The sequence below is a fragment of the Pseudopodoces humilis genome, chromosome 29 (assembly GCF_049639895.1).
Source record: "Pseudopodoces humilis isolate 2021_Gansu_Grassland_sample_001 chromosome 29, ASM4963989v1, whole genome shotgun sequence".
Lineage (NCBI taxonomy): Eukaryota > Metazoa > Chordata > Aves > Passeriformes > Paridae > Pseudopodoces > Pseudopodoces humilis.
Window position 1 is genome coordinate 3,970,133 of NC_142228.1, and position 15,211 is coordinate 3,985,343.

Consider the following 15,211-nt stretch of genomic DNA (forward strand, 5'->3'; position numbering starts at 1 on the left):
GAAACAGGGTAAGGAAGGGGGTGAAGCATTTGGCCCTTACATCAAAAGCAATATTGTCTGTTTATTATAGATTTAAAGCCAATCTGCCAGAAGGAGCCATAGAGAACACACAGGTGCTGGGAAGGTGCTGCCCTTGTGCCACCTGCAGGAAACATCTCAGATGGAGATCCTGGAACAGAGGTTGGAGTGGGCCGGGTGTCACACCCAGCACTCACCCTGGTTCTCCAGCCCTCCCCAGGTGTGGGATAACCCCACACACACAGACACACGTGGGGCCTGCTGAGCACTGCAGGGCCCACACAGCTCCAGAATGGGCTGGAGCAGAGTCCTCTCACAAACTTCTGTAAGAGGAGCCAGCTCATCAGGCTGGGGTAAATTCAACCCATCCACACTCAGGCACACACTGAGCACCCCAGGAGCAGCTCTGCTCCTCACACACACCAGCACCAGACACAGATGGCACCCAGGTCATCACAAGGAGTTGTGCTTTTTATTGAATCCATTGAATGTGCAATTAAACCAGATATTTATTCATCAATATAGTTCTGGACACAGACACGATAAGGTTTACATCATTTACTCTGAAATATAAGTTACTGTGTGCTGCTGTCACTCAGACTGGCAGAGGGAAGGGAGGAACAAATAAATTCACAAGATCATACACAAAATGAGAGGGAACCACCACTGGGACTCACAACAGCATCACAACACAACAGCACTGCCAGAGGAGCAGAGTGGAGTGGCTGAAACACTCCAACTGCTGTGAGCACACTGAGGACAACAGGACCTCCACCTCGGCCTGGAAGGACGTGGGGCACCCTCCTTCCCTGGGAACTCCCCTCTGGATACCACTGCTAGCCCTTACAGTGGGTCTGGTCAAGTTTAGGAAGCTACACTGGCTAAGATCTGCTAAATGGCTTTGATTTCATGCCCCACCACACTGAGGTATGTTCCAGGAGCCTTATGGAAGGACTGGAGCCCAGGGGGAGCAGCCTCAGACCGCGAGCGACAGCATCTCCCTGAGGCCACAGGACCAGGGAAGGAGTGCAGAGCAAGGTTTGATACATTCCTTTATTTCAGTGCAAAAACATGGCAATACACATCTCGTGCACCTGCAGAGCTTGGCCTCCTCTCTGTCTCTAAGGAGCAGTCTCAACCTTTGGTAACATGGCAGGAGAAAGGGATAAAAATGAGGCTGGAGGATACCAAAGCTGCCAACTACAGGAACTCAGGAAGAGCTGGAGGTTGGAACTAGCATCCCTAAAATTGTTGTTGAATTAACAACAAGATTTGATGCCTTAAATACTGGATTTGGAAATTTCCTCTACTCTGATCAACACTTTCCTGCCCTCTTCCAGTCCCCAGTGGCACCAGCAGTGTCCCATCAGGCCCCAAAATACCTGGACATAAATAAAGTGGGTGCAGCATCCAGGCACTCCTGGAGCTGGACTCCCATGGGCACTGTCTGTGGGGTGTGGGTCTGGCTCAGAGTTCAGTGAGGGGTGGGGTGACACCACAAGAAATCCTTCACCTGCCCAGGGTAAGACACAGCAGTGCTTTGACATCCCTCCAGCAGACTGGCAGGTTTATTGGAAGCCAGGATCTCTTTCCTACTGCAGGAATGCTGGACTCAAGTGAGGGTCAGCCCCAAACCTCACAGGACATTCCCCCCTGCTCACCCCAAAACGCAGCCTGGCTGCACAGAGACAGAAGCACGGTGTTCTAGGAGACACTTCCACATGACATCAGAATATCAAAGACAAAGAATAAAGATACTGTATTGCACTACACATGCAGGTTCCACATGGGGCTCTGGGGATCAGGGGAGCATTTCACTTTGTCCAGTGTGTTGAGCACAGAAGAGTAAAGATCCCAGTGTTTGTTCTCCAGGTTGGTCACTTTTCCAGCTGTTGATCTTGCACTTTGGTCCACCTTCAGTCTAGGGTAGGGACTCTTGCAAAAGAAGCCAAATCCATCAGGAAAGCATCATGCACATGTATAAAGCATCAAGCACACACTGGAACCCACTCACATGTAGCCAGGATAGATAGTGGTGTGAGTTTCCCCAGCACAGGTACTGCCCTACATGTATTAGAAAGTCATTCTCTAGGAGATGCCACTGTCCCACTGGGCTCAACTAATCCCTGTGGCACCTATGGGGAAAGAGTAGGACATCCTTCTCTCAGACAGGAGACACAAGAAACCAGAATTCCAGATTTTAGATAAACAGCTGGATTTTAACTCAAGCAGAATCTCTTTTGATTTATTTTAGTTAAAGAAAGGTAAATTTTGGCCCAGTATCTCATGGACACTTTAAAAGTCAAGGGTAAATTCAGAAAAGCAGAGAATTCAGGCATGCAGATTCCCAAACCTTCAGGACCTCCCCCCTCCCAAACTGCTCAAAGAACTGATCTGATACAGCTCTGACAATACAGAGGGGCCAACAATCAGAGCAGATACTGCAGGTTCCCCTCAGAGCAGCTCATTTCTGAGCAGAAAAGAGAATTTAAACACTGCTTTAAAATAGAAGTACTTACGTTCCTTCTTCTCTCAGAAGAGCCAAGAACTTTTTCACCCGATACTCAGGATCCATCTAAACACCAAACAAAACAGATCCCCATTAGTGCCAGGGAATCCTTCAAGCAGCCAAAAAGGAAAGCACAGAATACATGGAATGTCTTGGGTTGGACAGGACCCACAAGGATCATGGAGTCCAACCCCTGGCTCTGCACAGACACCTCAACAATCCCACCTTGTGCATCTCTGAGAGCTCCTGGAGCTCTGGCAGCCTCAGGGCTCTCTGGGGATCCTGGGCACTGCCAGCACCCTCTGTGGAAAGAACCTTTCCTGATCTCCAGCCATTCCCCAGGTCCTGTTCCTGATCACAGTGAGCAGAACTGGCCCCACAGAGGCTGCTGGAGCTGTTTGCTCTGCCTGAACACTGGCCTGAGCAGGGCCCAGCCTGGCTGTGCAGGAGTTCTGGAGCTGCCAGGGCAGGCACAGCTCTGCACCACCAGAAAAGGTGACTGGCACAAGCTGTGTGTGCCCACAGGGCAGGAGATGGGAGCACACACAGGCACTGTTTCCATGGCACCTCACACCCACACCCTGCTGCCAGTTCCAGCCAGGCCCACTCCAAGTCTGCTTGCATCCACCCCTTCCCAGAACTGGGGCAGCAAATTAAACAGGAGCAATGTTCCCAGTGCTCCTGTTTCCCCAGAGGTGCAGCAGCACCAGGGCAGGGCAGGGCCAGCACAAACCTGAGCCAGATCCATCAACCAGGAACAGCCCCCAGGGAGCAGCCCTGCCTCCCCCAGGACAGGGACAACAGGGATGGGGACAGGGACAGCAGGGAAGGACTGCTCAGGAGACACCCAAGCTGCTGCTGGAGGACACCAGCTGTAGCTGGATCAGATCCCTGTGCTGGTGCACAGGATTGCTGATCCTCATGAAATTACTCCAGGGAAATCTTCCTTAGATTTGCACCAAAATACAGTGAGTGAGGACTATTAACAGTTGGAAATCAGAGGATGTTGGTTCTCAGAATCTTGGTCTTGTATTCCAAAAGTTCTTGTATCCTATAAACTCCAACTTGTGTTCCCTCTGCAAATTCCATCACTGACCTGTATCTTCAGCACACTGTGACAATACAGGGGATTCACTCTGGGAACACCCAGTACATGGAACTGTGAAGTCTCCTGGTGTGAGATTCCCAGCTCCATCACCCCCTTGGCAATGCACAGGCAAGCCTCTACTTAAAACATAAAACTGGCCCTCATCCTTGGAGTGGGGAAGCAAAATGTCAGCCTGTGCCCTGGCCTCCCACCAGTGAGACCAAACGTGGGTGTGGAACTCCTCCATCACATCACATCACATCACATCACATCACATCACATCACATCACATCACATCACATCACATCACCACATCCAGTTTACATCCCTAAAGGAAAATTTCTTCCCATCCCAGATGTGAAGAAGCCATCTATTTAAAATTCTGACTGCTGCAACAGAGGGCAACACAAATGCCCTCAAAAACAGCTCAGAAGAAAATAAATCCTAAACCAACAACAGCATCCCCAGCAATGTGGGGGAGAAAGAGTCAGCAAGAATTTCTCCTTTGTGCTAAGAAAAGCCTAAAAATGTAAAACTTCCCATGGCTGTGAGATAGGAGAGCAAGGCCAGTTCCTCAGTACCAGCTGCTGAGCTACTTTTAGATCAGAAAAATAAATTCACTGAAACAACAAGATTTAAAGGAACTTACTGAGGCTCACTGAGCATTTAATTTAGGGTTTAAGCAGCAAATATTGCCTGACTGGCAATAGTCAGGTCCAGGAGGAGAAGAAAGGTGAACCCCCCAGCAGAGTGTTTGGCATGGGAAATACCCAGGGCCTGAGGGGCACTGTGACAGCACCAAACAGGAGACCAGAGAGAGGCTGTCTGCAGGGTCCCTCCAGCCTAAACCTTCTCCACAACCTCTCCCAGTTGTCACCTGGCTACAAGGAAAAGCTCACCTGTCCCTGTGCCAGTCTCCCATTTCTGTGGGGGATGTGGCACTTGGGGACATGGTCAGTGGTGCCCCTGGCAGTGCTGAGGGAGCACTTAGGGGGCTCTCCCCACCTCAGAGACTCTGTGCTTCTGTCAGAAAGGCTGAAGGCACCTGGCACAGGAGTATGTGAACCCAGAACTCCGATTTCATGGACATCCCCTTCCTCTGGGGGCATCCACAGGTTCAATCCACACCACCAGACCCAGCATGGGACCCTCACCTGGCAAAGGGTCCCCAGTCCTGCCCATCCAAAGGGTGTCCATGGACACTGTGTCCATAACCTGCACTGGCTCCTGGGGAGACACAGGACCTGCACACACAGCACCTTGTCCTAAAGACTACAGCTGGCAGCTGAAAGGTCACAAAGACCCAGACTTGATCAAATTGCTTATTAAAAATGCAGGCACAAACCCCAGAGGCTGCTCTGCCTGGGAAGGAGCAGAAGCTGTGGTCAGTGGAGCACAGAGGAAGCAGGTTCAGGACTCCTGGACACACCCTCTGGTGCTCTGTGAAACAGAAAATGCTGCCAAACTAGGGGAAAGATTTTCTGGAACAGCAGCGTGGGACTGACCCTGTGACAGAGCTCACAGAGGTGACAAGAACTTGGATGTTCATTCCTGGGTAGTGCAGCATCCCCAGGACATCCAGGACCCCTCAAGAAACAAAGGAACTGAAGGGAGGCTGTTAATCTCCAGTCCAGAGAAGGAGATCCTCCACCAAGGTGTGACAAGCCCCCAGACCTCCTGAAAACCTGCCATGAACCCCAAACCCTCAGCATGTCCAGGTACAGTGTTTGGTTTAAAATAAAGCAGGTAATATTATATGGTGATCTTTCAAAGTGAGTTCCCGTGAAAGTTAAGATATATTAAAGACAAGCAGCTCAGATTAAGTTTTGTTTATGCTGATTAAGCTTTATTTACACCAAACAGACATTACCAAACCAGGAAACCCTGGAGGTGCCAGAAGGGGCTTTCTGGAACATTGCCTGACTCATCCAGGCTCAGGAGAGAGACCTTGGCTTTGGGAGTGCTGCCAGCAAGGTCTGAGAGCAACACAGGCAGGGAGAGGAAGCAGGAGGAAGCAGCCCCCAGCCATGGAGAGAGTATCCAGCAGTACCCAGGGCAGGGTGCAGCCAGTGTGGGACCCAAGAGCACTGGAGGTGGCCCTGTACTGCAGCCAAGGCACTGCAAACACTTGTGGATTCACATGGCAAATTCTGAGTGTATCCAGGGATCAAAGGCTTCATTTGAACAAGAAGAGAATCATTCCAGAATACTCAGTGTGCGCAAATAATTAAAGTATGTGACACAAAACACAAGCAACTGGACATTAAAGAAAGCCAAGAAAAGCAATAACAGAGTTTGGGGGAAATTAGGCTGCCAGAAAGTGTGGGGTTACACAGCTCATAAACAAGGTGACAATTCACCCAGGACACCTGAGCAGTTCAGTTATCCCAAGAAAGGATTTTGATATTGAGGGTCTGGTTCAGTGTGATTTTGGTTTGAAACACACTGGAAGTCATTTGACCAGTTCAGGAATCCCTGCTGAGAGCTGAGAGTGGGGTCACTGCTTTAACAAAACAAAATCCACCATTATATTCAGAGGAAGACACTATGTGCACATTTTTTACAAAGAATTCAGTCACTTGGCATCAATCAGTTGAGTTCTGAGAAATTTTATCCATCACTTGGAATTCTTAAGTGATTTCAGACTGAACTCTTCTAAAAAGCTGTGGTACAACTCAGTGAAAACAATATCCAGTGCTGGACTTCTTATCTGGTGCAATTGTGCTTTCCTGTAAGAGCCTGGCAGATCCCAGCTCACTGTGGGTTCCAGTGCCCTCAGATCCCAGCTCTGTTCCCTGAGAGCCTGCACTGCTCTCCTGTATTTATAGCAGTTCAACAGATGGAGTCATGGAAACACCTCAGACCTTTTGGAACAGAGCTGGTTCATATTTAGCTGCCATATGCTGTTACCTCTGCTATTACACAACCACCTGAATGCAGAACCACCCTGCTGCCAAACCTGCACAGGCAGCAAAGGGACACCCTCAGTGGCTCCAGGGACAGTGGCAGCAGTCCATGTTTGATGTTCAGTGTGTGAGAAAGGGCACAGCCCCAGCTCTGTCTCCTCCCAGCCTGGCTGGTCCTGGACTCACCTACACAACAATGACCTGCTGAAAGTAATTAACACCCAATGGCACTTTGCCTGCACAGCCTCGGGCAGAGTGAGGACTCTGTGTCAACAGTGTCACTGCTCACAGAATCATGGAACATCCTCAGTGGGAAAGGACCCACAGGGATCATCCAGCCCAGCCCCTGCCCTGCACAGAGACCCCAACAATCCCAGCCTGGGCATCCCTGGAGCACTGTCCAAGCTCTCCTGGAGCTCTGGCAGCCTCGGGGCCAGGACCATTCCCTGGGAGCCTGGGCAGTGCCAGCACCCTCTTGGGGAAGAACCTTTCCCTGAGATCCAACCAAATCCCCCTGGCCCAGCTCCAGCCGTTCCCTGGGCCCTGTCCCTGTCACAGAGCAGAGATTGGAGCTGCCCCTGGGGAGGAGCTGCAGCCCCACTGAGCCCTGCCCTCAGTCTCCTCTGCTCCAGCTGAACAAGTGACCTCAGCTGCTCCTCCTGCGGCTTCACCTCTACACCCTTCACCATCTTCAGGTCCCTCCTTTGGGCATTCTCAAATCCCCTTCTATCTCTATGATATTGTGGTGCCCAGAACTGCACCCCAGGAGCAGAACAGGCACAAGGGCCATGCTGGGAACAGGGCTGGGGTCAGCATTCCCACCCATCTCCCAACTCAGAACTGCCTGTGATTTACAGAACCTCCACCTCCAGCTTTGAAAACAGCCAGCACTTCAGGAGAAAGCAGCACAAGAACATGCCCTGTGTCAGAAATAGGGACCCACTGTCAGGGCTCAGGGAATGTGAGCCCGGCAGTCCCCGAAGGCCAGCAGCCCTTAAATACATTTAATACATGCAAGCAATGACTTACTGACTTGCCTGTAGGTATGGAATTAAAAGCCAAGGAAGAAGAGGAAAAAGTAATCTAGATAAATGACTTTATTCCCTGAGGTGACATCCAGTCAGAGCATATCCTTAGTGCTGAGCAAGTTTTAACAGAATTGTGGAGAGTGAACAGAGGGGTACACGACTCGTCTGCTCTGAACTACAAGTCTCTTCACTTCTGCCCTGCCTCTGCAAGGAAGATCTGAGGACAGTTCACTCAGCTGCACTAAATCCATTTGATGTGAGCAGAGGGGGGGCTGGGGGAGCACTGGGATGTCAGGGGAGGATTAGGGCTGCACCCTCAGCCCGTGTCAGCATGAGCACGAGCTTGCTGGCTGGCTCCAGGCATGGGTGCTGCTGCGGGGGAGGGCTCAGAGCTGCATAGTTCTACCCTCTGCAATTATTTTCTTTAAAGTGCTGAAAGTGGAAAATAAAAAGAAGAGCAGCTGAACAGCCTGACAGATTTATCTTCTTCAGGGAAAGAGCACATACACCTGCACAGGCACCTTCTTCTTTAAAAAAAAACCTGAGGTGATTGCTATCTGCAATCTTAACATGCTGGGTGGAGAGAAGAAATTCCATGAAAGGTGAGTTAATCCAACCCCTCCTGTAGCCAGATGCTCTGAAGTGCAGCTCTGAACAGCCCATGGGCATGGGGGGATTTAAAGATCTCTGTGGACCAAGATGTGGTGATTTCTTTGTTTTGAAAACTTCCCCTCACTGCAGCTCTTTTCCCAATTAAACCAATGCAAAGGCTCCCACCAACAGCAGGGGTCTGCAGAGAAGGGAACCTCCAGGACTTCTCTAGGACCCCAGTCCTTCCTCCCCAGAACCATTCCTACCTGTAAGGACATTTCTATCAGCATCAGCAGCTTCTTGATCCCAATCCAGACAGGTTTCCCTTTGACGTTCTGTGCAATCGTGCTGCGCTCCTTGTCTTTGAAGTTACCCAGGAGCTGGGGGGGAAATCATTTTAAAAAATCAACAACAGGAGACTGAGAGTAGGAATAATGGTACCTACCTTGGGAGAAAGGGAATGGAAGCTAGAACCATTTACCAGTTGAGAAGGAAAATTTGTTGCAATGTATCTTAGACAAGGCAACACATGAACAAAAACATTCTTTAATTACCTAATGCTTTCTTCCCTAATATCCCTTATCCGACAGTTAGTGCTGTTATGTTAGTGCTTTAATGCTGCACTCCAGGTCCTCTCCAGATCAGGGTGTACAAGGAAACAATGGGTCAAACCACAGGAAGTTTCCACACCTGCTGCAGAAGTGTCTGTGTCTCTCAGGCTTTGGTGACACCACCACGGGGACAAGTTTGCCAATGGCACCCAAGATTTGCCTGTTCAGTTTATTTTAACAGCTTTCAGTACTCACTACAACTCCCACTAGGGCACAAAATAAGGAGACACTGAAGGCAGGAATTTATAAGGAACTTTTAATTCCTCAGCACTAAACACCATTAGTTGATGCTGTTCCAATTCAGCAGAGCTCAGCACCCTCCGGGCACACTCAGTTTAAGTGTCCCAATTATATTCATTACCCACTTCCATGCCCTTGGAATGTTTCAGTCCAGACCACAAACCTTTCCCCAGACCTACTGTTCTCTAATTTTGCCTTAATTTAATTCATGAAAAAGCAAACTGAAATGCCTCAGAACTGCTATGTTATGACATAATGTCAAGTGGGATGGTGCTGCCAGACACAGCTACTGCAAAATCCCTCATTTCTAGCAAATTTTGAGTCTTTTGTCATCCTTAAACTTTTCCTCACCTCTAAAGCCTCCATGAGCTGCTCCCCTGTGGCAATGTTGGGCACATGGATGGTGGTGCTGAAGGCATTCAGCATCTCCATCTCCTGCAGGACGTCCTTGCGGCTCGTGGTGCCGATGATCAGGAGCTTGCGGCCCTGTCCAGGCAAGGGAGCGAGAGTCAGGGAAGGAAAAACTGCAGAGAACCAGCCTAGGGAAGGTTCAGCTAACTACAAATGATAAATAGGAAATGGCCATTTAAAAACCCACTTCAAACAAAATTAATAGGATTAAATCTGTCAGTAATTGAAGTTGCCAACAGCAGCCACAGGAGACCGGGATCAGCTCTCGGAGCAATGCCACCAACAGGGTCCAAGAATTGTGGTGCACAAAGCCCCACCACACTCACAGCTCCTTCTGAACCCATCATTATAAATAGCTGGATCCTCATTAAATTTAAAAGCCTGAGCAAACTCCCACTCCCAAAAGCTGAATTACAAATGACTTCTCGAGGGAACAGCCTGTCTTTAGGAATCTGTGGGTACAGTGAATTCCCTGCTCCTGCACAGGCAGTTCCAGTGGATTTCCAGCTCAGGCTTTTGAGCAGAGGCTGCTGTGAGTCCCTGAGTTCCCCCTGCCACTGCACAGGACAGTTCCACTCCAGCAGCCTCCAATTCCCAATCCAGAGTGCACAGAGCAACCCCGAGTCAGCCCAGGCAATAACAGGGTTTATGAATAACAGAGCAAGTTGTGGAAAACATCAGCTGCAAATGCAGATCCACTGCTGTTTGTTGACCTTGCAGAGCCCTTTCCACTGCTATTTTAATTTCCCTGTGCAGGGTTTGGACACTGATCAGTATTGGCTGATGGAAGGAGCTGCTGGGACTGTCAGGAAGGACCATCAGTCCCTTTTCTGTCCCAGTACACAGGGAGCCCATGGGCTGGGAGGAGCCTGGCTGGCCCAAGAGGTCCTTCTACAAGTCTTGTACTTACTGTACAAGAAGTGTGGCTGAGGCTCCAAGAGTGAAGGGAATGTCCAGTGCCCACCCAGAGGTGCTGGCACTGCCCAGGCTCCCCAGGGAATGGTCCTGGCCCCGAGGCTGCCAGAGCTCCAGGAGAGCTTGGACCACACTGCCAGGGATGCACAGGCTGGATTTAGGGGTGTCTGTGCAGGGCCAGGAGCTGGATTTGAGGATCCTTGGGAGTCCCTTCCCACTCAGAATATTCTGTGCTTCTGTGCAAGTTCTATATTTCAACTTCATGACGCAGAACTTCATCATTATAAAAACAAAACAAAACCCTAAAAACTATTCCCAGAACGAATCCTGTAACTGCTTTGCATTCCCTTGACAGAGGATGAAAACCTATTTAAAGACATCTCTGATGCACAGTGCATCTTCACAGGGTGTGTTCTTCCCCTGCACTCACTGAACACATTCTGCTCCTGCCCCAGGTGTTGGACACTGAGAAAGATCCTGAACTGGGAATAAGCTCAGGTGCTCACTCCAAGTTTGGTTTTAGTCCAAGAGAGCAAAAGGCAGGAACATCTGGCAGGTCCCAGGTCACCAGTGTCACACAGGGCTCTGCTGGGGACACTGTGCTGCCCCTCCTGTGTGAATCCCCATTCTCAGGGGGCACCACAGCATCACTCAGCCACCTCTTTGGAAAAGGGAAAATGGGGAAAAACAGCCAATTCCTGAACTGCAAATGCTGGTGTAGAACTGTAGTGGAAGCAGTTAAAGTGATGTTTTAGGGCTGAGGGTCCAACACTGCCTGCAGGTCACCTGGGGAAGGGCACAGTGTCCTCAGGAAGCAGCAGCACAGCCATTCCATGGTATTTCTGCCCCATTCCACAGGTGCTGCTCCCACCACATCCTCCACAGCTTTACAACTGCACAGGATTCATTTCCTTTTTGATGGTCCAGCAAGGCCAGGAGAATATTACAGCACTTTACAAGTTCGAGCCAAATCAGGAAGATCTGGCTGGCAAAGATGAAAACCCAACACACACAGTGGAGAGAAGGTGGAGTTTGATCCTCACTCCCACAGGAACTCAGGAAGCCCCATCTGGTGCCCATTTCCATGGAACCATGGAATGGTTTGGGTTGGAAGGGACCCTAAAACCATCTTGTTCCCTGCCCTACCATGGACAGGGACACCTCCCACCAGAGATTTCCAGCTAAAGCACTGCACAGACCAAGAGGATTAGGTGATGCTCAGCAGCAGAAAAGCTTTCTGCCTGCACGAAGACACAATTCCAGCAGCTTTCCACTAAGGAAAGGGTTGGTAAAACAGGGTGTAAACACTGCCCTGGAAGCTGTGTGAGATGAGTCCCCAGAACACCTGAACCATGCCCTGCTCCTGAGCCCATGTGGCACAAACTGAGACATCTGCTCCTGAGGACAGGGCTCAGAGGTGCCTTCAGCCTGCTGAGATGCCCCTGGCAGGGCAGCAGAATGCTCCAGGAGCACTCAGGGATTATCAGGAGAACTGACTGGGAACATTTCATCTCAGCTCTGCCTTTGCTTTCATTTGCTCTGCATTTCCTCACCACCCTGTCCTCAGGGAGCTCTCGTTCCTCCCATGGTGCTGATGTTGCAGACCCCGTAACTCAGCAAAGGGCACAACCCTGCAAGGAGAATTCCTGCTCCCTCAGCCAAGGAACAACCAGCCATACCCACACCAGACACCCCAAACAGTTTCACTGCTACACACCTGAGGTACCAGGGCACATAGGAAGCCAAGGACAGACTCCTGACCAGAACTGAAACCTCCAAAACACAGAACAACCCCTCCTGAAAGTGCTCTACCACCCAGACCCACCTGCTTCACAAGTGTTCTCCTAAAAACTTGCTTATTACTGTATGGAACTCTCAAAATCCTGAACAGCTTGGGCAAGGGGCTGTGTTAATAACAGTTTCCCATGAACTATGAGCATTTTAGAAGGAAAAAACTGCTCAGCTGCACCCAGGCAGTGTCTGTTCCCCAAATATAGCTCCCAGCATGTGTACAGTGCCTGGCACACTGATCAGGCATCAATCAAGGGGATAACTACCTCAGAGTGACTGCCTGAGGCATGCTGCCCTCATATATTAATGAAGTCTGTGCCTGATTACAATAAAAATGGAATTTAGCTTGGAGTTTCATCAGGAAAGGACACAGGCAGCACAGGAATGTCACCAGTGAGGGAAGTTTCACCTCCTGGTACTTCAGGTGTCCATGACTGATCTCATTCTTGGCCTTTCCTTCTCAGCTGCTGGAGCCCAGATGACACATTCCTCCTCCCAGGAAAGCTGCCCACGCTCTGGACTCATCCAGCAAACATTCCCTAAAGGACCAGCCCTGCCAGTGCCACACTGAGTCAGCTGGACCAAGCCCATCAGGGCAGTGGGCGATTGCTGCACACACAGAGAGGTCTCTAAAGCCCTGTGACCACTGAGGAAAACCACTGGCATCACTCCCTGTGGGAATTCTGTGGGAACACCAGCTCAAGCTCACTCTGAGTGTGACCAGGGGGACAGATTTAGGATGGGAAAAGAGCAAAACAGGATAATCATTCTGCCATGTGAATCCAGGAGTTCCTTCCTGTTTCAAATAGAACTTCAAATCCATCATTTCCGAGCTGGGGGTGTTCACCTGGAGAAGGGAAGGGAATGGGGACACCTTAGAGCCCCTTCCAGTGCCTAAAGGGGATCCAGGAGAGCTGGGGAGGGACTTGGGACAAGGGGGAATGGATTCACACTGGCAGAGGGAAGGGTTAGATGGGACACTGGGATGGAATTCCTCCCTGTGAGGACGGAATCATCAGGCAGAGGATGCCCAGAGCAGCTGGGGCTGCCCCTGGATCCCTGGCAGTGCCCAAGGCCAGTTTGGATGGGGCTTGGAGCAGCCTGGGACAGTGGGAGGTGTCCCTGCCATGGCAGGGGTGGCACTGGATGAGCTTGAAGGTCCCTCCCAACCCAAGCCATTCCATGTTTCAATGATTGTGTTTAGTTGGAGAAGTCACAGAAAGCACTGGGGATTGTCAGAAATAGGGAAGAACTTCCCTAAATAGACCCTTGGTAAAAACAGAGAGGTTTATAAAATCATAGGTGGTGTAGAGGAGATGAGGGAGAGACTGCTGCTCGTCACTACAGAAACCAGGGAGCACAAGAAGGAATTATCAAACATCAGATAAACTGAACTAAAGGGTGTTTGCTCTCACCAACAGCTCAGCTGGACTCAGGCAAGCACAGTGCTAAGAATGGAAAGGCTTAACAAGGTTGAAAAGCACCAGGATGAGTTCCCAAAGGGCAGATCCATGAGCAATTTTTAGATATCTCTGTTAAATATTCCCAGGTCCCTGAACCACTGACGTGCTTGGGAGCTCCACAGAACAGATGGCTACTCCACAAAAGTACTTCAAAATTTTAACAGCTCCACCCAAAAGATCCTGATTTTTCCCTGCTTTCCTCAGAAGCAGCCATGCCTTCAACTCCCTGCCTTTAAACCTGACCCCTGGAAAGCAGCCACAGTGACCCTCCAGCACTGACAGGGCAGGAGCCCCTCGAGCTCCTCAAACTTTCAGGCAACTCAACAAACAAGTGAGAACCCCCAGGACAGCACTGTTTGCTCCAGGAATTATGGAGGCAGCGGGAAAAGCCATCAAACTGGAAAAGCTGCCCTCAGCCAGCTCCTCTGCTTTCCATGGGAGAAACTGGGATTTACTCTTTTTACAGGATCCCAGAATGGCTCAGGCTGGAAGGGGCCACGGTGCCACTCCCTGCTCCAGCAGGGCCATCCCAGAGAACACTGAAGTGCTCTGAAATGGTACTGCTGAAGTGGTCCCATTTTCAAAAAAAACCACTTTTTTCACCCTTAATTTCTACAGCAGCCATGGTGAAGGCAATGTGCCACATGTTCAGCCCACAGAAAATCAGGATTCAAGCCAAACTTCCAAAAATCAGGCATAATATGTAAGTAAATTACCAAGGAAGGAGGAGGAGCTTAAGATGATTTAGTGTCAGATTCACAACCAGGACAGTTCCAGCCCAGTTCTTTCATCACCAGATATCAGACATAGGCACAGCCTTAGACCTGGATTCATCCTGTCCTTTTTTAGTCAAAGTGCCCCAGTTTGGAGCCCAAGAGCCCTCTGTGCTGACAGGGGGACAGGACAGGGGTGTGTGTCCTGCCCTCCTGCCTTCCAAAAGAGTTGACCCCTCTGGTGCAGGGATTTTACCTGACTGAAGGATGTCCTCATGCACAGAACTGTGGGACTTGAAGCCACTTGAACCAAGTGAATTTTCCAGAATGGATTCTTCTACCACAGCAGCCACTTCCCAACAGACACCACATCTCTGCCCCAGGGAGTTAGAACATGACACAATTACAGACTCTGCTGTGAGCAACTGGAGCCTCAACACGTCCGTGGAGTCTCCAACCACAGAATTTCAGCAAATCCAGCCAGCCCCAGGCAAGGGGAGCCTGAGCTGTGCTGGAACCAGGCACTGGTGACACTGAGGTGCCTCTGTCACCCACCAGATGCTCAGGACACCTTTATCCTTGTGTTTGGGGTCTTGGGAATTCCTCACATGCAAAGGAAGAAACATAATTCCCCAGGTTTGTGCACATAAAGGCACTGGTGACTGGAATTGCTTCCAATTCACACCAAGTGATGTGGAATCAGGAATGCATCTGGGATTACATCAAACATGATAATTCCCTGTAACTTTCATCAATTGGCAAAAGCCTCCAGTGTCCCAGTGAGAAAAGGGGCTGGGGGCTCTGGGAACAGTGAAAGGACATCCCCAGGAGTGGGTCTCCCTTCATGAAGAAGGGCTGGGGGCTCTGGGAGCAATGGAAGGATGTCCCCAGGCACAAATCTCACTTTGAAAGTGGGGCTGGGGGCTCT

At 50.2% G+C, this 15,211-nt stretch overlaps 1 protein-coding gene across 2 annotated transcripts in view; it reads right to left on the reverse strand.

The window, feature by feature from the left end:
* Window positions 1-468: 468 nt before the first annotated feature.
* The window catches only part of NSF (N-ethylmaleimide sensitive factor, vesicle fusing ATPase), a 72,174-nt gene continuing 57,431 nt past the window's right edge, over window positions 469-15,211 (reverse strand). The window contains exons 18-21 of one of the 2 annotated variants that reach the window (XM_005532607.3): window positions 9,342-9,476; window positions 8,406-8,519; window positions 2,538-2,593; window positions 469-1,953 (exon numbers count right to left, since the gene is read on the reverse strand). In XM_005532607.3, coding sequence (XP_005532664.2) covers window positions 1,935-1,953; window positions 2,538-2,593; window positions 8,406-8,519; window positions 9,342-9,476 — 324 coding nt within the window. In that variant the 3' untranslated portion in view covers window positions 469-1,934. Of the gene's footprint in view, window positions 2,154-2,537; window positions 2,594-8,405; window positions 8,520-9,341; window positions 9,477-15,211 lie in introns of both variants that reach the window. The other variant, XM_014261175.2, reaches the window with a different exon arrangement.